This window comes from Miscanthus floridulus, chromosome 8 (assembly GCF_019320115.1).
Source record: "Miscanthus floridulus cultivar M001 chromosome 8, ASM1932011v1, whole genome shotgun sequence".
NCBI classification, from domain to species: domain Eukaryota; kingdom Viridiplantae; phylum Streptophyta; class Magnoliopsida; order Poales; family Poaceae; genus Miscanthus; species Miscanthus floridulus.
The window spans coordinates 222,804,387-222,827,734 of NC_089587.1; the positions used below are offsets into that span (position 1 = coordinate 222,804,387).

At 41.5% G+C, this 23,348-nt stretch overlaps 3 protein-coding genes across 7 annotated transcripts; 2 read left to right on the forward strand and 1 right to left on the reverse strand.

Moving 5' to 3' along the window:
- Nucleotides 1-193: 193 nt before the first annotated feature.
- LOC136478284 (uncharacterized) lies at nt 194-9,087 on the forward strand. 3 transcript variants are annotated; one of them, XM_066476654.1, is made up of 16 exons: nt 194-476; nt 1,474-1,541; nt 2,210-2,368; nt 2,451-2,618; nt 3,293-3,461; nt 4,020-4,099; nt 4,779-5,051; nt 5,193-5,336; nt 5,731-5,865; nt 5,964-6,062; nt 6,697-6,753; nt 6,838-7,042; nt 7,957-8,075; nt 8,184-8,252; nt 8,341-8,439; nt 8,524-9,087. In XM_066476654.1, the coding sequence occupies exons 1-16, from the start codon at nt 359-361 to the stop codon at nt 8,761-8,763; spliced, it is 2,202 nt and encodes a 733-aa protein (XP_066332751.1). In that variant the 5' UTR covers nt 194-358; the 3' UTR covers nt 8,764-9,087. The 3 variants fall into 3 exon arrangements, with proteins under 3 accessions (XP_066332751.1, XP_066332752.1, XP_066332753.1); XM_066476655.1 differs by having other exon boundaries at nt 3,293-3,446; XM_066476656.1 differs by lacking the exons at nt 194-476; nt 1,474-1,541; nt 2,210-2,368 and adding an exon at nt 2,853-2,876 and having other exon boundaries at nt 2,485-2,712.
- A 4,212-nt stretch (nt 9,088-13,299) lies between these two features.
- On the forward strand, nt 13,300-19,377 carry LOC136478285 (putative clathrin assembly protein At5g35200). Of its 3 annotated transcripts, none has more exons than XM_066476658.1 (16): nt 13,300-13,431; nt 15,065-15,190; nt 15,308-15,377; nt 15,453-15,550; nt 16,063-16,204; nt 16,286-16,386; nt 16,637-16,720; nt 16,811-16,861; nt 16,944-17,009; nt 17,101-17,166; nt 17,274-17,354; nt 17,450-17,527; nt 17,691-17,837; nt 17,927-18,002; nt 18,091-18,206; nt 18,288-19,377. In XM_066476658.1, the coding sequence occupies exons 2-16, from the start codon at nt 15,098-15,100 to the stop codon at nt 18,681-18,683; spliced, it is 1,665 nt and encodes a 554-aa protein (XP_066332755.1). In that variant the 5' UTR covers nt 13,300-13,431; nt 15,065-15,097; the 3' UTR covers nt 18,684-19,377. The 3 variants fall into 3 exon arrangements, with proteins under 3 accessions (XP_066332755.1, XP_066332754.1, XP_066332756.1); XM_066476657.1 differs by lacking the exon at nt 13,300-13,431 and adding an exon at nt 13,472-13,812; XM_066476659.1 differs by lacking the exon at nt 13,300-13,431 and adding an exon at nt 13,472-13,812 and having other exon boundaries at nt 15,070-15,190.
- Nucleotides 19,378-19,514: 137 nt separating this feature from the next.
- Nucleotides 19,515-22,007, reverse strand: LOC136478287 (vacuolar protein sorting-associated protein 55 homolog). Its single transcript, XM_066476660.1, has 5 exons — nt 21,793-22,007; nt 20,534-20,727; nt 20,413-20,452; nt 20,236-20,320; nt 19,515-19,835 (listed from the first exon to the last, which is right to left on the reverse strand). Exons 2-5 carry the CDS (start codon nt 20,627-20,629, stop codon nt 19,640-19,642), a joined length of 417 nt encoding a protein of 138 aa, XP_066332757.1. The 5' UTR covers nt 20,630-20,727; nt 21,793-22,007; the 3' UTR covers nt 19,515-19,639.
- Between the last annotated feature and the right edge of the window lie 1,341 nt (nt 22,008-23,348).

Below are 23,348 nucleotides of genomic sequence, written 5' to 3' on the forward strand. Positions count from 1 at the left end.
CCTGACCTGCGGTCCTCGGCCGGTGTCTCGGCTTCGGCACCGTTCGCGTGCCCTTAAACCCAGCTTGAGCTGCTTTTTTTTTATTTGGAACAATATTTTTTTAAAACAATTTTTTTCAGAATTCATCCGAACCCTCCAAATTCGTTTCAGAATTCATCCAAACCCTCGAAATTCGTCCAGAAGCATACCATCCCCTCCGAATTCCAGAAGTTCGGAGGATACCACGCAACCAGTAAAAACCTCTCACCCCCGAACCCCTCCGCCGCCGACGTCGCCGTGGCCAAGGAGCGCGAAAGGGACGCGACCTATCCCTCCTCGGACGCGGCTCCAGATCTCCGCTGCCGCCCGCTTCTCTTCCATGGAGGCGAGATCCTCGTCCTCTGCGGCCGCCGCGCCGCCGCCCCCCTCCGTACCCTCGTCCAGCGACCAGGGCGTCTGGGTTGACGCCTCGCCGCTCCTCGCCGCCGCGTGCCGTGGTAAAACTCGAGGCAGAGCCTTCCCCTTGCTGTTTGCTGATGTGAAACGTGCTAGTCTCTGTTGTTTGGAGGCCTTGCATGCAGGCTCTGTTGTGCGGTGGATCGTGCGTGTAGATCTCTGTGTATGTGGATACTGGTGAGGATGGTTTCTCGTTTTGGTTTGCACCGAGCAATGCGAGATGCTTGGTTGCCTGAGGAGATTTTGGTGTCAGCAGCATATGGGATGTACCCAGTCAGTTTTAAACCATAGAGAAAAAAAACACGCACACTGCCCTGGAGGCACTATTTGAGGATTAGTTTTGTAGCTAAGCGAAGTATAAGATGCGATCACTTAGGGATAGTGTCCAAGTTTGTGGGTGGCAAGGCTCCTGTGCAAACCCCCCTGGCTACGCCCCTGGTTGGGAATGAACCAGGGGCTGAGTTTCTGGGGATGGAGAGGAACCATGGCTCTGAAAGCTATGAGCAGTCTGAGGGACTCACCTTTCCACCAAGTTAAATTGAGCTCAAATTTTCTGACCTTCCATTATGTATCCTTTGCCTCATGGTGCTTTCGTGAAGTTTGTTTGGGAAGTGACTTTTCTATAAATCTAAAATAGTAAAATATACATGTGCATTACTGAATTATATTCAAACATTGATGTACAAATTATTGGCGCTATGAACAACATATTTCGAGAAAGTAATCAAGTTAAAATGCTACACATGAAAATATATCTGTGCATTTTTAAAAATATTTTACAATTTGGTAGAAGTGCATGGTCTTCTTTTTTCAAAACTAATTAGTTAGTTCAATCTCAAGTGGGGATGGTTTGTCGTTTTCTAGGGCTGCTTTGTTGCCAAAGTCCGCTATGGGAAATTTTGATGTTGGATTTAGATGCATCTCGGACTCTGTCCATACTGATAGAAACAGACAGCTGAGAGTTGAGCCTGTGCTCAGATCTACTAGCTAACTTATCTTTTATTTGTTTTGTCTCCTACTGACTGTTCATGCTTGTAGATCTCCAGGATGGGGAACTTGTACATGGAGAAAACTTTAGTCTATTTGCTGCAATGTCTGCATTGGAAGTAAGCCCGCACCACATCCCCTGCTATTTGATTGTGCTTCATCTCCTTTTTTCTCTCTATTGTGCATTGTGGGTGTCGAGGCTCATGATGCTCTTGTTTCTACTGAACTATTTTGTGCATTTAGTTATTATTATGATTTAGCAATTGGTTGATCTTTTCCTTGTAGCCATAGTATTTTCTAGGTCACCTGAGTTGCTTTTATGGACTATCACTCAACTTTTTTGGGCACTTGAGGATCTGGATGCATGCATCCTTGTGAAAAGCTATCTCTTGACAATTCACTCATTGATGTGATAGGCAATTTTTAAAAAAAAAATTAGATTGGCTTGGTCAGTTTTTTTTGTTTGGAGTGATTCTTCTCACTGATCTCAGTTTCATTGAAAATTATGAGACAGAGAACATTAATTACATACTCTGCGAGCGAACTCACTCACTAATTCAAAATCCAAAGCATGCATGTAGGTAGGCAATTCAAAATGCGGTATGGATCAAAAGGACAGACATGTTTAAGGAACCTTTCAAAATATTAGTGAATGCTTCAAAGGACATTTTAGTTCATAATGATAATGTCATAATGACCAAGCCAAATATCATACTGGTCTGTTGTGTTTTTATTGTTTCAATCTATTGCTTGATTTTAGTTCTCAGTATGTACTCCGTCCTGATAGATAATGGATCCAAAAATGGATTCTGGAATTGAGAGAAGTCGATACAACTCCATTGAAGAGGCCATAGAAGATGGTGTTGCACCAATCCCACTTAGCTTGGACAGGACACTTGATGTTCAACGCTCTATTGATGTCATGGATCATCTTTTCTCATGTGAGGTACTTAAGTCCTCTCTTGCATGTAATATGTGCAACCTTTTCAATTTGACTAAACCACATATTTTAATGCTTTATTTACCAGGCAACATGGCACAAGGGGCACACTCTAGCTCAGACTGTATTTACATGTATCTACCTTATGAGAATGGAGAGAACTTCATCGCATGCTGTACTAAATAGCTTTTGCAGGATTTTGCGTGCTACTTGTAATGCTGTCATTTCTGTTGTTTCTACTGCCCGAACTCATGAGGTACTGGGTTGGACCTTGGTTGCTATCTATCTCCATTTTTCCCTGGTTACTTCTATCAATAATCTACGGCATGTCAAGAATATGGAATTTGATGGTACTAGAAATAATTTATGCATATTAACTATCTTGACAAAGTTCGTTCTTTTATAGCCTCCTTATTTGACTATCTCCACTAAACTCTTTCTTGAAAATTGCTCCAATCTGTCATGTTGCTGAACTTGATTGGATCTGAAGACAATCACCTTGACGAGTTATTTTGTAAGATAAGACTAGCCTCTCCCTGCAAATGAGTAGCACAAATTAACATTTTTGTTTCTAGATTTGTGCAATTTATTTAGTTTTTACTTTTTAGTATATGTTGTCCATAACCTTGTTAGACAACTGGTAACTGATAGCTTGCATGTGGAGTACTGGAGTGGATTTCATTAGTCTCTGAATGTCTCCTACATTTCTTACTTTTTTTAGTTGCAGAAGTGATTATGGAGGGAAGCTATATTTAGTGCTTTAGGGTGCGGTGCTGTAATGTGTGAGATCTGCTGTACATAATTCATATGTCAATATGAGCATCAGTTTTTATTAGTGTTTAACCTGATATGTGAGATACCACCATCTTTTGTGTAGTCGTAACTCCATGATTCCACTTGTGAGACAAATCCTTTTTCATGTATCTGTAGGAAGAGGATCTCTTTACTATGTCTTTTGGGCTGCCTTTGAGAGATGAAGGTGATGAAAAGTGCCTGTCAATTCTAAACTCAGTTGAAGAGACAATATCTCGTCAATTACGTGCATGTAAAGCCCAGGCATTGTCCAAGAAAAAAACACTAGAAGGTATCAGTATTAAGTGTATGTGCTATATAATCTTATTCTTGTTTTCTCAGTTTATTAATGTCATGAGTATCATTAGTATTGTTGAAACTGCTCCATTTTGAATAATTGTTGTATATTAAGTTTCCCTGATGCAAAAAGAAGAAGAAAAGAATTGTTGTCAATTACTGAAGATAGGACAAACCATATGTGCCTTGTTTTAGCTCAACTATCTTTAGTTCAATCTTGAAATTGCGCTAACTGCTGATTAATTTGCATCAAATTATTCAAGTGCATGTATGCAAAGTTGCTGAACACTAAACTAGGTCCTTCACTTTTAAGTACTTCTAGCTCAGTCTTTAGAATGGTTTGACATAAAAATACTAAAGAAGGAAAAAAAAAAGATGCAGAAGCCTACATTGAGAATGAGAAGGTAATTAATTGGATTATTACTTTGACAAGCTTAATATACTTTGATTTTGTCTTATGTAGACTATATAAATATAAATTAATGAAAAACCAATATATTCCTTTTTTAATCAATATAAGAAGATTGTTGATGTCGTGATATTGACTAGGAATATTTTATTGCTGCAGGTCTTGAATCCCTGCAGGATAATCCTGATCTGGAAGAGGATTATTGCAGAGCTCTGTTATGCAGATTACGTTTTCGTAAGGTCTTAACCCTTATTTCCTGTTCAATTCTGTTAAAAAATGGTTGACTGAATTTTCTGATTGTTGTGAATTAACAAATGCGTTTCTGAAAGCAGTTTGTTTATCTATGTTCATCTTCTGTTATTATGTATATATTGATTTCACAGTAAGCAAGTAAGCTTCCATGATAGTTTTTTTTTTTTGAGAAATAACATGGAAACTGTTGGCCTTTCCTTGGTTTCTCTCCTTATCCAGTGATGAAATGAAGGAAAAGGACAAACTATTACGCTTGCAATTGCCTTACACATTTATGTATGTTTGTACCACCATGGTTGTAAGGCGATTCTAATGTTGATGCATTTTGTTGGATAGTTCACAGAGCCTTGGTGCTGCTGTGTCCATCCTTTCCGTTCTAAACTAAGTAGGTGTTATAAACCCATCCTGGTGGCTGTTTGTAATTTCGTTGCGAAAGCAATGAAATTCAGGCTCGCTCGTTATGAAAAAAAAAATGTATGTTTGCACCAAGCGGAACTGTTGCAACTAAAGACTATACAGTACAATATTGTATAACTAAAGTCTAAAGGTCAACTAGTTTGACATCGGCCTTTCAGTTGTAGGGATCATTTCTGATGAAGTTGTATAGAAGTTTTTTTCCTTTTATTTTTCAATGCCTCCATCACCTTTTTTTTGGTGGTTTTGTAGCATTTCTACCATGTTGTTATGTGCATGAGGAAACCTCATGGAAGAGGATTGGAGTTGGCCCGGAAGCATGTTGCTTCATGCTTGACAGAGCTTAATTTGATGCTTAAGTCTCGGGAGTTTCTCAAGTCCCAGTCCAGCACTACGTTACAGCAAGGTGATGGAAACTGCACCACTGCATCTGGTTGTCAACCTGTTGGCTTTGATGTTACCTTAAACAGCAGACTTTTGAGTCCCACACCACCACGTGCGGTAAAAGTACTTAGCTGGAGCGATGTAAGTACGAATTAGGCATTAATTATGCTCCAAGTTCCTACCTTAATTATGCTTGAAGGTTCTATGTTTTGTTGAATCGCATCTGAAAGATGGACACACTTTTGCAGCTTCCCATGTAATGCTGTAATAATTATGTTTCAGGCAATCAGGTACTTTGAGAGGCTTCTGCATGATCTTGATGTCATCTGCGCTTCGTCGCTCGATCCTGTGCTTGAGAATGTGCTTCACTTTATTGTACAGTTCCAAAAAACAGTGCCAGATTTGGTTCCTAGAGCATTTCTTCAGGTGGGTCATACTTATATTCTTCGTGGGCCATCTGCGCTACAGCAGTTGGTGTAGTGTATGACTAACTTGCAATTTAATGTTAGGTAATTGTTTGCTTCTTTTACTGTTTTAATATCTCACTGATAAAAGTCTTATGCTATAACCAAACATTAGTGATGTCTTATGTTATGAAAGTCTTGGATTGATAAAGGGAGGGAAGATTTTATCTTTTGTATATTTGGTTGAAAATGTAGTATGGTATCTGATATTGTGATTGTGACTATCAATTCATTTATCTTTTAGAAACATGATTTGTTTCATCCTGTACAACGTGCAGTCTTTGAATTCTTTTACTACATCTCATTCGCTGCTTCTTTCTTGCATTAACAATGATCCAAAAATGGCCCTGATGCAGACTTTGTTGGTCCAAGATGGCAAACTTTATGGGGAACACTTGTTTTCTGATGTCATTTCAAGGGCTTTATCACTACCGGACATTATTGGAGATAAGGAATTTCAGATGAATGAGTTTGTTGTGCAGCTAGGTCAGGTCAGACACCAGGATCATTCTTCTCCTCTGTTGATGGTTACTTTGCATCTTCATTTGTCTGGAATTATCACTGATTAATTAATATGATGACATTGCAGTTGGTTGTCAACTTAATAAAAATTCTTTGTACAAACACTGCATGGCAACGGCGCAAGCTTGGGAAGAGTTTACAGGATTGGAGTACTATTTCCATACAGGTGTGTGAAATCAATGCTGTTTTGCTTATTTCTTCTTTCCTCAGCTTACATTAGTAGACGTAAGTTATGCTTTCGTGTTGGCAAAAGAATCACATCAGTCACAGTAAACAAATTTGGTTGTTTCATAACCAAGCTGAGAAAACTCAGTTGTCTAAATAACACTTTCTTAGTAGTTAGTAGGAATAAATAGTAGTCCATTGCACTGCCAATGACATATTAAATTTTTGGAACGATGAAAAAGGTACCATGCTAGACCCAAGAACGGCAAGGTGAAAAAAGGGGTTTTGTAGCTGATATTCAAGAACACGAATAATGTATTCTAGATTTCTCGTGGACCCAAAGTAGCAAGTTTTGATGTTTTCTCATTGACCCGTTTTTTTTTAAAACTTACTTATCAGGAGCTGAAAATTTTTAATTGATGTTTTAATAATTGCTATAAAGGCATATTAGGATGTTGCAAACCTGCTATGATATCTCTTCTGTATATTTTTAGCTACTTCTAGGGGTAGTTGCAATACTCAAATAGTTTGTGACTATTCCTTGACTGCGATAGTTTGAGTATTTGAGTGCTTCTTCCCCATGTGTATGATGTTGCTTTTGCACTTTTAATGTTTTGTGCTTATACATGTGGCAGTTGGAGCTTGCACTGAAAAGAGAGTTTGGTGAAACTAGAAATGTCTTGCAGAATGAGGTATCTCTGATTTAATGTGCTTTCTGAGATAAATATCACTTTCATATATTTGTCATTGTTCAACGTGCTTTGGTTGGTGTGCAGAATATGTGCATGAGAGTATCAAAGCAACTTCTTATTTGGACTCAGGAGCATGCATACTGGGTTGCTTTTCGGTTTCTCACATTGGGTTTCAAACTTGACCTATATTCTCCAGGCGAATATTGTATGGTGTACTGGTACATGTATGTGGTGCTCACAAAGCTAATAGAAAAGATGCAGTTACGAGTTCTTGCTAGTAGCGAAACCTGTAAGTTTTGATGTCACATGTGAATTTTATTTTTTCGTCTTACCATTACGGAATTAATTTCTTTTTGAAGATTAAGAAAGAGCCGAAATAGCTTGAAATAAATAATAATTGTTCCGATGGAACCTTCTACTCATAATTGACCATTGATACACGGTATAAACATAGCCTTAATGAATTAACTGACTTCTTTTACTTATTAAAATACAATTCAAATTCAAATACAAAATCGAAAATAAGACCTGTTAGCATTCTAAGGTCAAAAGTATAGTTTAAATTAAAGTAAAAAAAAACTGCTCTCATATTAGACTTGTAATAGACACTAAAATAGGATGGCCATGTAGCATTCAAGGTGACTTGCTTACTAATATCTATCAGATGTTTTATTGCTTTTATGTTAACTGTGTTTTGAAATTTGGTTGTAAAGTGATAAGGAGTTATAGAAAGAGGAAAACTTAAGGGAAAATATGAATAAGAATTACAAAATGGAGAACATACAGTTTACAAAATATGCAGTCCAGTTCTATGTCAAATGCTCACGTGTTAAAATAAAGCAGAGTATAGCTGTTTAAAATGGTGGTGTCATATGCTGCACGATTGATTTGAGTCAAATTAGAGCCGAATGGCAAATAAAGCAGAACAGTACCTGAAACCGAAGAAAGCTCCTCTGACAGATGTCAGAGGGCAGTAGCTGAGATCTGATCTCTCTGACTTTTATGTCAGAGGAGCCTCTTCCCCTGAAATTACATCACATGAAAAAACATGATGTAGCGGCTGTTTGGTTGTCTATTTACAGTTAAACATTTGATTTTGTCTCTTCCACCATTTAAATGGATGCCATGCCATTTTCACTAATACGTGATGGCTTCCTTTTAGTAAACTTTTGTGTAACTTAACATGTATTGTCAAATGTTCAGCACGAAGAAAGGGGAAAAAGAAGAAGGATCATTCGAAGGATTCAGCTCGGGATATAACATTTTCATCCTCTTGTTTATTGCTTCAATGCTATCTCTTGCTATCAGAGGGACTCTCAATGGTACGTATGGAAAAATATGGTCATTTGGAAATCATTCCGGTGCAAAGCATACATTTGTACAACTATTGTCTATGGAACTGAACAATCACTCTCTTATTGCTAATGCAGATGCTAGCTGTTCTCAGAAACGAAAGTAGGTCATTCCAATTACCAAGTATCTTTAACACTGAACAAGAGGTGTGATTGGATTTATTGTTGTGACTTCTAACATCCTTTTAAATATGGCTTGAACGAGTTTGACATAATATCAATCACTCGTTCGCAGAGATTCATGCAGCATTTTGATCTTCTTCTGAAAGCTCGAGTCCCTGAGCACATTTCCTTCTACAGTTTTAAGGAATCATCTTCCCGGGCAGGCATATCGGTGAGTGTTCGCTACTGAAATCCCTTTTATCTGTTCTCTCACCTGCTTAGTTTGACAAAGCCTCGATATCTCTTTTTGTCACAGGATTTGGTGAAATACAACTTCTTCAAGGAAATTCAGAAGATAGTCCCCTCACTAAGGGGCAGTTTTGCAAGTGAACCAGAAAAACTTGCTGAGGTCCGTCGGATAGAGCAGGTGGCTGAGCACAACAGGATAGCCTTAAATATTATCAACCAAGTTGGAGCTGGCGAACCATCTCTAAGGGTCTCGTTTGAGTTTACACACCACCCTCACTTTGCAGTGGCAGTTGTGAAGAGATCATGATTCAAGTTTGGCATCATGTGCCAATTCTTTACCCCTCTCATCTTGATAGTGATAGCAGAAAATTCTCGTTCACGTGTTGCTCACATGTTTATTGGTTTTTCAGAGCGCAACACCATGTGTTTTAGGTTGTACACAAGCACCATGTAGCAATTTTGTAGGCAAGATAAGAAAAATCAGATGCCGGGAAAAAGCCCTCGCCCCTGGCATTATTTTGTAAGCAAATTTTGAGTTCACTTAATATGCGAAACATGATTATACAGGTGTATCTGAGTGATAATTCGTCACTGACTAATTTACTTCAATGGGTTTGACTGGTATGACAGGGTCAACTTTTGTTCTCTTGTTTGATAATTCTTTTCGCGGTGATAACTGGCTGTTACTGCAGTATTATTTTGACAATGTACATTGCCTTCGCGTTGTACATCCATCTTGCCCCTTTCCCTTCTTTTTGTAATGGATGGTCCTGCAGCAATTTTGAAACTTAAAATTCCATAGATTCAAAACTGAGCACTCAAATTATAATCTGGTCGCATCTTTATATTCCTTTCATTAGCCCATCAAACCAAGACATCACTTATATAAGTTCTGATGATATTTTGTTGTAAAAGGAATCTTGTTGTAACAAAAATGCTTATGAATCTAACAGAGTGGAAGAAGTAAATGTTTTCTCGGGTAGACCGTAGACGACTCTGGAATATAACTTAAGCATCTTAACTGCTTTTATAATGTCATTTTTCTATATTGATGTAAGCAATTTATGTCTTCTAGTAAAATTACGCAAATATGTAGGCATGGGGATCTCATTTTACTGATAATAAATCAGATTCGCAGTTTGAAAAAAAAAGCAGCATTTGGGGGTTAATGTACTATTTTTTTTCACTTGTACAATTGACCCCCTACTTGCGAGTTCTTAAATGGAAAGATATGCATTCATATTTTTTAAATTGCTTAGGGCGTCCTCACATGCGTGTCTAGCTTACGTTATATAGTTGCTGATGCGGAGGTAAAAGAAAGTACGTAGAAAGAAAAAGTAGCTACATCTTGCTCACAAAACGAGACAAGCAGCACACCGCGTCATAATTGTTAGGCACACTTGCAGGATCATATCATAACGAGTTTTTGAAATGTTCAATTCGGCCAGGAAGGTTATTCTAGACAGTTGACTTTGGATCGCAAATTCAGTGCTGCAGGCAACGTACGTAGTCGGGCATGCAGTACAACTAGTGGGAGTATCTCCGGTACTCAGGGACGAAGCCAGAAAAAAATTTAGAAATGGCTGAACACTCTCCTACCTAATATATATATGCATAAAATTTCAAAGAAGGACTTAGAGGGCTCCACGCGCCCAGGATCGGGGGGGGGGTGGGGGGCTAGAGCCCCCCGTCCCACCGCTGCCGGCACTCGATTCATGATAATGCCCTTTTTCTTTTACGAATTCAGTGCACATTTCTTGACTTTTTTTTACTATCTTTTTACGTGTGTGTTGAGTGTTGACACACGGATTCGATCATCCTTATATAGAGTAGAGTACTCCTATTTGTTTGTTTGTGGACATCCATGGAAGTATGGAACCAGTTAAGCTAGATCTTTAATTTCCTGGTTTATTAGTTTTTTTATGAGGACGAGGAGGAGGGGAATGGAGTAAGGGATCGAAGACTGTTGCTCAAGCTCCTGAAGAACACCATGATTATTTTTCGCGATGCAATTGTCCACAGAATAACAGAAACTTCTTTTGGCATCATATCAGGACTGGACTTTGCACTGATATGACGCCATCAAACTTTGGTAGGACGTAGGAGTAGATTCGACCGGCTGCTTCACCACGCTAGTGCAGTGCGTGCGCTGAATTCAACTTCTCAAGTTTCCAGGTATGATTAGCAAACACGCTGATCATTAGACTTCGTTGCAAACGCACAATGCTACCCATCGCGAGGAAGAAGAGGGCAAGCTCAGCCGTAGACCTGATCATGGAGCACGCAATGATCTGACCCGTCCAATACATCGGATGGGTTTGGACCATAATTTTCAATCCATAACCGACATAACCTGAACTAACAAAAGAAACGGTATGCCTAGCGTCCGGACGCTCCGGCGCCAGGACACGTCCGGAAACCGCGCCAGCATACGTGCGTCCCCATCCGTGCCCTATCTCCTCCACACCCCAATCCTGCCACCGCGCTACCATCTTAGACGCGCTCCTCTCTGCAAGTCCTCGCCGGGCCCACGCTGCCCGAGCGACAAGAGGGGAAGGGCACGCGGCGCCTTCGATTCGGAAGGACCCGGCCCGACGTCGTGTGGATGCCCTGCCGGCTCTAGGAGAGACGATGCAGCAGAAGGTGGGGATGAGAGATGTAACGCCCGAGGTATTTTTGAAACATCCAAATACGATACTTACAACATACGTCTGAAGGCAGTTGAAACACTTGAAACATGCTTATGGAACACTTGAAAAACACCTGAAACACACTTGAAAAACATTGCAACCATACGCAACATCCGAATAAAACACATGCAAAATACGTGTAGAACATATGCAACATCTAGATAAACACAATTGCAACATGCGTCCGGAAAACACAGATAAAACATACCGCTGAAATATTTGAAACACTTGAAACATACTCTTGCAACATGCCTCTGAAACAATTGCAACACGTGCAACATCCTCCGATCTACTTTTACAACATCCATATAAAACAAATGCAACATACCTCTGAAACGTATGAAACAATTGAAACATACAATTGCAATGGGGGAGAGAGAGCATGGCGTGGGGAGCGCCATGGCCACCGGATCTGTGGGCATTGGGGGCTCCCGGTGGGGGAGGACGCCGGTGTGGGGGGAGGGGCGCCGCCAGGGGAGGGGAGGAGGACGCCGGGGTGGGTGAAGGAGCCGCCGGGGTGGAGGGAGGAGGACACCGGGGTGGAGGAAGGAGCCGCCGGTGTGGGGGAAGGAGCCATTGGGGTGGGTAAGGGCGCCGCCGCCGGCTAGGAAGGGAGTCGACGGCACACGCGATGGGAACTCATGATGACCATGCAAGCGTTATGCGTTTTGTCAGTGCAAAGACACAATGGAAAGGGCAGGGGATTGCTTCATACCTTAAGATCTGCATGCGGTATTCTCGAAAGACGCTTATAATGACAGAGTGCGTGTCATGCTTATAGAGCCATAGCGGTTATATGGGTTTGATCAAAGTATTTTTTAGGTTTTCTTTTGAGATAATGATATGGTGAGGACGTTCGTCCGGACGCGCGTCCCTGGGCCTGCTCCCCCTCATGGCCCATCTAAAAAAATAAATGATGCCGCTCCCGCTCCCGCTCCTCTCATGTGCGTCAGCTCCTCTCCATCCCGTGCGTCGCTCGCTCCCTCATGGCTGGGGCCTGGGAGTGGCCCGCTCCTCTCCCGGAAATTAATTGCTACGTAGTACATTCAGCCTAGCTCTTCTAGACAGTTGACTGTTGGATACCAGCGTAGTACACGTAGCATTTCGCCACATGAATCTTCGTGACGTCACTCGACCCCTCTGATTTTCTGTTTTGGAATTCAACACACGCATCTCCCGGCTATTTTCTCGGTGCCTATTTTTTGGGCAATCATCTGTTGCGAGTTGGTCGTAATGAGATCATCAGCCTTTAGTTAGTTAGTTAATTTCAATTTATGGATGGAGTATATGGTTAATATGTGATCTCATAGATAACAATAAGGAGAAGGGAGACTCGAAGAAGGGAACGTAACCGATGAGAAGCGGCTGGTACTGCATTGATAGTATTTTCCGTCCGTAATATATATATACTTATTTTTGCGCGCAGAATATAATAATCTTCTTGCCATGAGTTTGATTTTTTTTATGACTACCATGAGTTTGACTTTGACGCCACCAAACTTTGGCATGCAGGTTTGGATGGGACCCTGCAGCTGCACCTGGCTGCGTGCTTCATCACGCGGCTGCGTTGCGTACTTGCGTTGAATGGACCGGCTGGGAGCACCTCCAAGTTCTAATGTATAGTAACAAACGTACCAGTATGTGTAATCTCAAAAAAAAAAAAGTATCAGTCAGTTTAGCTTTATTCTAACTTATCCCGTTTATAAATAAATATTTTAAAATTATCCATTTAATGTATGTCTTGCTCTTGATAATATATTTAGCCACAATTGTAGATTTTAGTATTTTTAAGAAAAACACTTAGGTAAAATCTAGATATAGATAGCCATCGGATAGAAACAAATTAACCTTAAAAAACAAAATAAGCTTATATTTGCATAATCACGGGAAGTACTACTAATGATCAATAAACAATCTATAATATGTAAACTTGCAAATAAATGCCCTAATATAAAATGGTCTACAGGAAAAGGGAGCGTGCCAATATGGCAATATGCCATGCTTGCAGCTGCAAATAAAAGAGCGTGGAATCGCAGGCTAATGGTCAACTTTATTAATCAGCCATAAAGCTAGGGTAACCGACCAAACTAGCCACCTGAAACGCCTTTTTGTTTGTTGTAAATTGGGAATCGGGATCGGGGTAGCCTAGCTACTCACTGGATCTGAGCTCAAGAACTCGGGATCGATAGGAGCACAAGGAAGGAAAGGAGACACATCGATCCGAGAAAAGCAATGGGAAGCCTTCCTCCTACGCCGCCGGGCTAAAAAAAAAGGTCAAAGTGAAGGTGAGTCCGTTGGTCAGAGAGGCGGGGCGCCGACGCACGGGAACACGTGTGCTAATGTCACGGACCACGCGGCAGACCCCGTTCCAGTCCAGGTCCAGCTGCTCCTGCTTCGCCTTCCCTCCGCCAGCCCCGTCCCCGTTCCGTTTCACACGCCGCCCGCCTCCTCCTTCCTTTCATTCGTCCCCCTTCCGTCCCGTCCAGACTCCCTCCACGGCTCCACGCCAGTAGGGACTAGGGAGAGAGAAGAGAACGCCGCCACTGCGTCCTGCCGGTAGACGTCTGCCCTGCTTCCGGCTACCGGATTCCCCTGCACTGCAGTTACGTTACGCCGGCGATCTCCTTGCTTGGGTCAAGTCAAGTCGGGGCCTTTCTCTTTGCCAGGTTCGTTCATCTCCTCTTGGCGGCTTCGCCATGGCGGCTCGGTTTCATTTCATCCGATCCTTTCAGAAGGGGAAGGAGGGGGATTTCACAGCGATCGCCCGCTGAAAGATTCGATTTTTCCTCTTCTTTCGCTTTCAGTTGGTCGTGCGCGTTCCCGATTCCTCTGGTCTTCTGTTCTGTGCTGTTCTTCATGGCTTTTCTTTTCTCTCCGGCGATGGTGGCAACCGAATAATCTGGCCCATTCTCGTTCTGGGCCAAAGTTGGGCGTGTTCTTCCTTCCGTTTCCCACTGGCCAACTTGCGCTTCGTTGCTGGAGGTTGTGGGGCTGGCAGATGTGACCATTCAGTTTTCCCCCGTATCTGACAAGTCGCATTCTTTGCGTGCTACTGGTATTTGTGCGGGTTTACGCGTTTCGTCAAATTCAGAAAACTACCGGTGCTCACCTGAAGCAAGTTGCACAGCTCGCACCAACTCCAAACGCCGTTTGTTTCGTCGGTTGGTAATCCACCAACTGATCAGGATTCGAACTGTGTTCCCTGCCGTGTTTTTAGGATTTTTTTTTTTTGTTGGAGACCGTTTCATAAGTGTACGTTGGTGCCGATATCTCGGTGTCTCCTTTTCTCTCTCTCTCGTGTTCAAGCTTATTTATTCAGATCAGAGGTCAATCGCAGCCCGTTCCTTCTCGTCAGATTTCCATTTTCAAACGCTGCTTCGCCGTTATATTCAAGGAGTGGCGTCGGACGTTGCCTATCTTCTCTTGTGGTTGCTGGTTCGTGAAGAATTAGTACCGGCTGGTTTGTCTGAGAGAAAAACCTGTTCCAGTTAAAAATTTACGATCGTTTACGACGAGCCACAGCCAAACGAACAGGCTGAGATCGATCGTCTCGGAAAGCTCTGGTTTTTGGTGAGGCTAGCTTTGGTTTTGCCAGCTGAATTGGCGCTTTCCCTAACTCGGTCGCCATGAAATTTCTGCTTTTCCTTTTCCTCTCGGTGTTAGATGTAATCATTTTTGTTTTCTGCTTTTCTAAAGCAGCGCAAGCAATTTCCGTTCATTGATTATCTTTTTTTTATAACTTTAAAATGAAAAATGCAAGATGGTGATGAGTGATGACGCCACCAAACAGAGGTCTTACCCGTATATAAAGATTGCCACTGATTCGTTTCTTTTTTCTTTTTGGATTGTGGCGTTTCTTTTTTGGTGAGGCGGATTCGTATGTATTCACTCTTGGTTCTTGTTTTGCATCTGAATCAGCCCAGCTGCCAGCAGCCTAGCAGGTCAGGGAGAATGGCGGGAGGTGGCACGGGCATTAGGAAATACATGGGTGCTCTCAAGGACACCACAACAGTTAGCATAGCAAAAGTAAACAGCGATTATAAGGTACTGATGAGTGATGATCGCCATCCCAAACATCAAAGCTCGTTTCCAGGACCTCTCGTTGTTGCATTTAGTCATGTGTTGAACTGTTCTTTCCATGCTACTCTGTCCTTGTGACAGGAGTTGGACATTGCTATTGTGAAGGCCACAAACCATGTCGAGAATCCAACAAAGGAGAAATACATAAGAGGTGAGATGGTCATTCGTAGTCTTCTGGCTTAGTGAATTCTCACCATGCCTCTGCTCACACATTCCTGGTCTGCAGAAATCTTTTACCATCTTTCACCTGGAAGGCCTCGGGCGGATGTAGCCTACTGCATCCGCGCCCTTGGTAGACGTCTTTCAAAGACACACAACTGGGCGGTAGGTCCACTTTTCCTGAATAATCCTGTTGATTGTTAGGCCCCACTTCAAATCCAGTAGATGTAATTTACCTATACAGGTAACAAGATAATCTAATGGAACATAGTTCTCCATTGTTATTTCCATTTGGACCGCAATATTTAACTTCCTTTTGTTCAGAGAATATCTCATTTTGTGCCATTTAACTGCCATGCATTGCCGCTGTGCAAACTAGTTCTCCATGACGCCTTGGTTTTTTTTCCTGTCGAGATCTGGCCCAGATAACGAAATTGTTCCTTTTAACTATGGATTTATTTTGTAGTAGTAGTTCTTGAAAAACATGAGGGTTTCTTTTTTCTCCATCCACACTGCTTAACCTTCATTTGAGGAAAAAACTGTTAGCCTTTGATTATCATGGGAATGATTTTTTTTAACTTGGCTTTCCTGATGCTAAGATTTTTCAGGGTAATGCATAAAAGTAGGAGCGACATGGTATTGGTACTAAACGTTTGTATTTGCATTTTATCTGACAGGTTGCTCTGAAGACATTAATTGTAATACACCGTGCTCTTCGGGAAGTTGATACTGCTTTCCGTGAAGAGCTTATCAGTTATGGAAGATCTAGCTCCCATATGCTCTATCTGTCCTACTTTAAGGACGATTCCAGTGCAGAAGGTACTTTGCTAACTTCAGCCAGATGCTGCAACTAGTATTCAAACTAGTAAGGACTTATTGTGATTATTTGTTGTTATGCAGCCTGGGATTACTCTGCTTGGGTGCGCAATTATGCTTTATATTTGGAGGAGAAACTTGAATCTTTCCGTGTACTGAACTATGATGTTGAAAAGGATCCATTGGTAGGCAATCTAATTCAATTTGCTTTAGTTTATAACATTTGCTATCCAAACTTAGTCATGGTTTAGGTTGTATTATATATGCTTGATTTATCATTTTTTTCTATCAGTAGATCAAGGCTTTAGATTGCCTAAGCTTTTTTATGTTGCATTCTTGAGTGCTGCCCTAGTGAAGTACTGAATAAAACGATTACAGCATAGAATTGCAAGGGGCTTCTTGTAATTTTATTTATGAAAACTCTTGTTTCCATAGAAAATTCAGGATCTTGATACAAGTGGATTGCTCGATCAGTTGCCAGCTTTACAGCAACTTCTTTTTCGACTACTTGGTTGCCAGGTGATTTAATCAAACACATCAGTTGTGTTTCAGAGTTGTCCTTGACATTTAACAGGTACCTTGCTGATCTATTCTTTTCTCTTTTTTCAGCCACAAGGGGCATCATCTTATAACATCATAATTCAGCATGCACTTTCAATGGTGAGGATTTCAGATCATTTGTTAGTAGCATACTAATGACCTTAGCATTCCTTTAACTTGTTTTATGTGTTATTAATGGTAGGTTGCTCTAGAGAGTGTTCAGATCCAAACAGCCATCAATGATGGGATACTCAATCTTGTTGACAAGGTGTGTAATACCAGCTTGCTGTTCAAAATCAGGAAAAATGTTCATTTGTGTTTATTTTCTTGAGGCAACTTACATATTCTGCAAACTGTAGTTCTTTGAGATGCGGAGAGATGACGCAATAAGGGCACTTGACATGTATAAAAGAGCAATTGAGCAGGTAAATCATGATTTATTTTCTTCTGTTGGTTAATTCATTAACCTTTTCATTAGAACATCAGAAATGACACATTTAATGGCTAAAAATTCTTATTTACTTTTGTACAGGCAGAACAACTTTCAGAATTTTATGAAGTGTGTAAAAGTATACATATTGGGCGGGGTGAGAGATTCCTAAAAATCGAACAGGTTTGGCTTGCAATCCTATGATCACCAGTGTGCACTGTATTGTCATTTTCTGTTTGAGTAGTTTACTGATAACCTATTGGTACCAATACATACAGCCTCCTGCATCATTCTTGGCAACTATGGAGGAATATGTGAGCAATGCTCCGCTTGCTTCAACAGTTCAGAGAAATCAGGTTTGTAAGCACTATAAGTTTTGTGATATTTTGTTTCAGTACAATATCTTCCTGGAATCTTAGTTTTCTGTTACTTCCATAAAAGCTTCTTCTGATAACTCTATTGAAGTTATTTTAAGGCGGCATTTTTATGGCCTCTTTATTTCCATTTCTATGTTTTTAGGCTGTACTGGCCATAGAGTACAACAAAAAATCAGAAGTTGAAGAACCATCAACGCTGCCTCCTCCCCCAACTCCAGCTCAAGAACCTGAGCCTGAGCCTGAGCCAGTTCAACAAGTCCCACCTGCAGCTGAACCAACAGATTTACTGGTAATTTTCAATGATACTGCACTAACAAGGCGCTGATCCTTATCATGTTCCCGGTACTGCGTCCTAATACTTTCGTTTTTTGTTGGCAGGGAATCAATGAATCAACCCCTGACACATCTGAAATAGATCAAAAGAATGCAGCGGCCTTGGCCATTGTTCCACAGGGTATATAATTATATATCCTACACTTTGATTGTTATTCAAAGTTTGAAGAAACGTCTTGAAATGTATTCATGGACTTTTTTTGTGGCAGATAATGCGCCCAAAGCACCTGCTCCTACCAGTACTGAAAGTGTCGCCACTAGCTGGGAGCTGGCCCTAGTCACTGCACCCAGTTCAAATGGGAATGCTGTTACATCAAGCAAATTGGTACATAAGTTGAGAATAATTCATATATAGTTTTTACTTCATTTGGTCTCTCTGCAATCATACTAACTCAACTTGCTACAGGCCGGTGGACTGGACCTGCTTACACTTGACAGTCTATACAATGAGGCACACCTAAGAGCACAGCAGAATGCAAGCTACAACCCTTGGGAGGCCAATCCAGCATCAGGTCCAGTGATGCAGCAGCCGATGTACGACCCGTTCTATGCCTCCATTCCCATGGCCGCAGCCCGCAGCGTTCAGATGGCTGCCATGGAGCAGCAGCAACATGCCTTCATGCTCCAGCAGCAACAGCAACAGCAGCAGCAGCAGCAGATGATGATGATGATGGCACAGCAGCAGCAACAAGCTTCTTCCAATCCTTTCGCCAACCCATCTATGCACGCCGGCGCCCACCCTTACGGTGCAGGGGTGCAGCTCCATGCGGGCAATGCATACACTGGAACTGGGATGATGTAGCGCTGCACGGAATCTGGTTTTGACAGACAGCTTCCATTCTTTTATTGTTTTTTTTTTGCATTTCTTTTCCATTGTAAGAATTGTATTAGGAATAGAACTAGAACACACCTGATACATCGTCAAGATGAGCACAGCCGTTCAGTTTTTTCTTTTTCTGGCTGGTCACGAGTCATGACCAAGAAGGGCTGATGCTTTGATGGCTGTGAACTGAAGGAATCCTTGCAAATTTAGCACGACACAAATTTTGTGCCTTTTTGTGACATGTATAGGGAAAGCCTGAGAGCATCTCCAATAGATTACATATCCCTTACCACGTAAAATTCTCTATATATAGCCATATAGGTGATCTCTTATTAGAAGTAGTGTAGCCTGGAGGGAGTGGATTTTTAATAGTTACTTAAAAAACTTTTAGGCATTAGTGATAGGATGAGTAGTTTGTTGGAGTATATTGCATTTTTTTAGTATTAGAAACTAGATAAGTAATTTGTTGGAGATGCTCTTGTGAAACATATCAGGATCTGTCCTCGAGAACGTTTGGTGTGGTGTGCACTTTGCACGATCAGACTGGTACTTGCGCAATTGTGTGAACTGGTCCGTTGTTAGTGCAGAGAAACAGACCGTGCATGTCACGCACCCGGCGCAGTCCCGTACGGCCCAATGCTCAGGGAACCGTGCGAGCACCGGCGCCGACCATTTGCGTGCTGGAGAGGCAACGGCGATTTGGCATCTATTTGGACTGACAGAAATGGGGCAGGGAATAGTGTGAGAGGTCAGATACCACGTACACAAAATTCTGAATGTCAGGCAAAGCATTACAAAGACGAACAAAAATTGCAGACCAAACATGTATTGGTATGTGGTATCACTAAATCAGGTCCGAGGTTGCTGTACAGCCGAGTTCACAACTACCTTGCAAAGGTATCAATCACGCTGGAAAGAGAACGAGAAAGTTTGGATTAGAACACACCGCTGTACTCGTCTTCACCGTTCATCTGGAGGAACCACAGGACTGCCACGCCAAAGACCACAAAGGATGATAGCTCCATCGTCAGGGCTCCCCATCCAATGACGCCAGCATGTTTCAGGATTGACGGAATGGCAATGCTCCCCAGTATTGATGCGCCCGTCAAGAATTTTGTGAAGTTCACCCAACTGCAGTGGCAATAAAGGTACACCAATTAACTTTGCAATGTATGAAAAAATAGTTAGAAAGATATGAAAGAGAACCTAGGGCATGTAATCAGCAATTAGCAGGCAGGCACAACAACTGACAAGCAAGTAGCAAAGTATATGTGCAAGTCAATGCTCAGGTTTCACGTAACATGAAAACTTTTTCATGTCAATGAACTCTATTCATTTTGTGCTCCAGAAATGTTGTTTAGGAAAACAATCCAACCATGATGGATCAGGACCTTTGTTTTAGAATCTCTACTAAAATGAATGGCAACAAGGCAATGCATATCTTTGGGGCAACAAATAGTGCTAAAAAGCAGGTGGCGAGGGTGATTAAGGGGGAAAAAAGCAGCAGCATGGACTAGAGAGGATCACTTACCTGTCCCCCCCATTAGACATGATCGAGGAAGTATCAGAACCCAGGAAAAATATGAGGGGCATTGGTAGGATAAGATACATCAGAACTGCACAAAATGTCAAGGGTTACTTACAATGTCCTACAAACAATTATCAGGATATAAGCTTAGTTTGCCAGTGTTACACAAAATTTTCTAACCTGTTAGCATTGGCCACCAGTTGTTATAGAGAGCACAAGCCTGAAGGAGCAAAAATTATATAGGTTTAGGTGACAGTGGAAAAGATAATGAAACGACACGGTATTAAAGTCAGATGCTTACCAAGATTTGCAAGACAATTCCACTAGAGACCAATATGGCAAGAAGGGCAAGTCTTCCACTGTGCAAACATGTTCTCATACTTCTTGATAGTGCCATTGTTGCCTTCTGTTTGTTACTTCAGCTACAATTTCTCCTTTAGTGCGAATCGCTCACAAAGTTGTTGCTTATCCTCAAACAAACTTCAGCTACGATTTCTGGGAAGGGCGAAGAACATATGAGCAATAAGTTTCAGGGAAGCAACTAAAAAAACAGGGTGATAAATGATTCACCAACAGGGAGAATAACCTTGGATTAAAATGTTAATGTAGAGATGCAGAAATATAGTAAACAAACTCCCCAATAAATTAATGTGGAGAGTGGAAAGAAGTAAAAAAAAAAGGAAAATCAACTAGGAGCAAATTACAGTGACTCAGTCACAACTACTCCTTATATGATTGTCATATGTAGCACTCAATCATGGAGACTGATTTAGACAAAACCCCTCAGTGGCCCTGGGATCCTATCTCTTTTAACTGATATTTCCTAGTAATAAATCAGAGCATTTTACATTGTAACTAAAGAATCAGCTGCATCAGATTTTACACTCCGGGCACACCAATGTACAGCGTAAGGCAAAAAGAGCAACTGAGCTAAGATGAAGGAAAACACGACCTTGTTTCTGAGTTTCTGTCAGTTCCACTTCTATCAACATTTGCCAATTACTTGTGACTTGCAAAATGGCTGAAAACTGTAGGCTTACACTTCCAAGCATGTATGCGCTCCTATGCCCTAGCATGGACTTTTTCCCCGTCTGAGTGCTATGAAGGAACCTCTAATCGTTTTTGGACATGAATCTGAGTAGCTATGAAGGAACCTCTAATCCTTTTTGGATATGAATTTGCCTCTGAAGTCTGAAGAAGAACACAGGACCCAACCAGGCAACCAGAACCGTGGATTGACGCATAAACTGAATTAGCTCGACATGCGGCAACGAAACCTGCTACTACTAAATTGTGACGAGAGATTGGGATCAGCGGCAGTGCGGCCTGCGTATAAGCCAATCCGATCCGAATTCCCGTGCGATCCCATCCGAAGCAAAGTGATTCCCTACCTCAGGGCACAGGTTCGGTTCTGTCCAGCCCAGAGATCCAATCGCAGGCCAATCCCAAGGTACAATCTAATCGCACATTCTAATTCCGGAAAACACTAGTAGTAGCCCGCGCCGATCGAACCACCAAATCACGCGGGGAGGGAGGGAGGGAGGCAGGAGAGGTGCGTACTCTGGCTGTGCGCGGCAGGAGGATCGCAGGAGAGGAGACGGCCGCCGCCACCGTGCGGGAGCGCCGGGATGACGTGGCCACCGTGCGGGAGATGAGAAAGCGCCGCCACGCCACGCCCGGGGGCCCGGGGCAGGCTGCTGCTGTGGCCGAGGCACCAGAGACTTCGTTGAGGGGTTACCGGGATGAGAGGAGAGCAGGTTGGAGAAGGGTTCGTGATGTGGATGTGGATGTGGACGGCCCACCAAGTGGCGTGGCAGCGAGGGGCAAACCTTATTATGAATTATGATGGGCGTTTTTTTCCCCCTTGAAAAAACCTTATGATGGGCGTTTAATCACTAGTTTAAGGACGTGTCTTGCACATCTTATAATAAGATTCTACAATGGTCAAATTAAGCTGAAATATACTGCCTCCGTCTGTAAAAGAATATAATTATGGAATACGTGCCGGTCAAAGAAGTTCAAGTTTGACCAAGTTTATAGTAAATATTATTAGTATTTGTCTCCAAATAAATTTATTATAAAAATATATTCTATAACTAATCTTATGGTACTTACTTTGTATCATAAATGTTTGCACTTTTTTATATAAATTTAGTCAAAGTTCAAACTGTTTAACTTCTCGAAAAACGAGAATTACATTCTTCATGGACGGGGGAGTAGAGGACAAACTGCGTTTTTTTTTCTAGAACATTTTCCATCTCCCTCCATTTCTTTATACAAATACATAGAAACTATGTAGAACTTATCTTAACCATGATTTTTCTCTATTTATATAGAGCCTGAAGACAACTCTTAACTTGATTAGAGCATCGCCAAGAGTACACAAAAGAGTCTCTCAATCTAGGAATTTTAGCAAGATTGAAAAAAGAAAACTCATCTCTAACAACTCACAGACCCACCTTCCAATCTTTTGGCACTTGGAAAAAGCCATCCCCACGCGTAAAGTTATGTGCGCATATCATCGTCCCAATCTGGAGGTAGAAGGACGTAGGGAAAAAAAGTAGGACATGGTTCCTGATGCAAATGTATAAAAAAGAGAAATAAAGTATAAAAGTGGTTAGTGTGATTTAGAAATAGTTTAAAATTCCTCATGTAAAATTACTTTTTATTTTTTAGGCGCAAGATTTTGAAAACTGTTGGAGTTATAGCTTTTTATGTCTTATAATATATTTTGCAAAGATTGAAAAACCTATTTTTGAGGAGTACTTTTTTAGATACAGTTGGAGATACTCTTACTCTCAGTCCTGATGACCTAATCCCTAAATCCTAATGCGAGGTGACAAGATTCTGGCGTGTTCACGATGCCTACCAATTTGTTTGCACCCCTGGTTGCTTCCGTGTACCCTCCCTCTCTCCATCATTCAGTTTTCTGTTCGGGATGTGAATTTTCTTAGGTCTTATTAATTTAACTTTTGCATATAAACCCATCTGAAAAGCTATGATTTAAACATGTCGTTTGTTTATCATATGCACAAGATTCCACGATGATCCACTAAATCACTTTCCTTTCGACAATATACCACTTGACGTGAGGCAGTCTAAATCCGATAATGCCA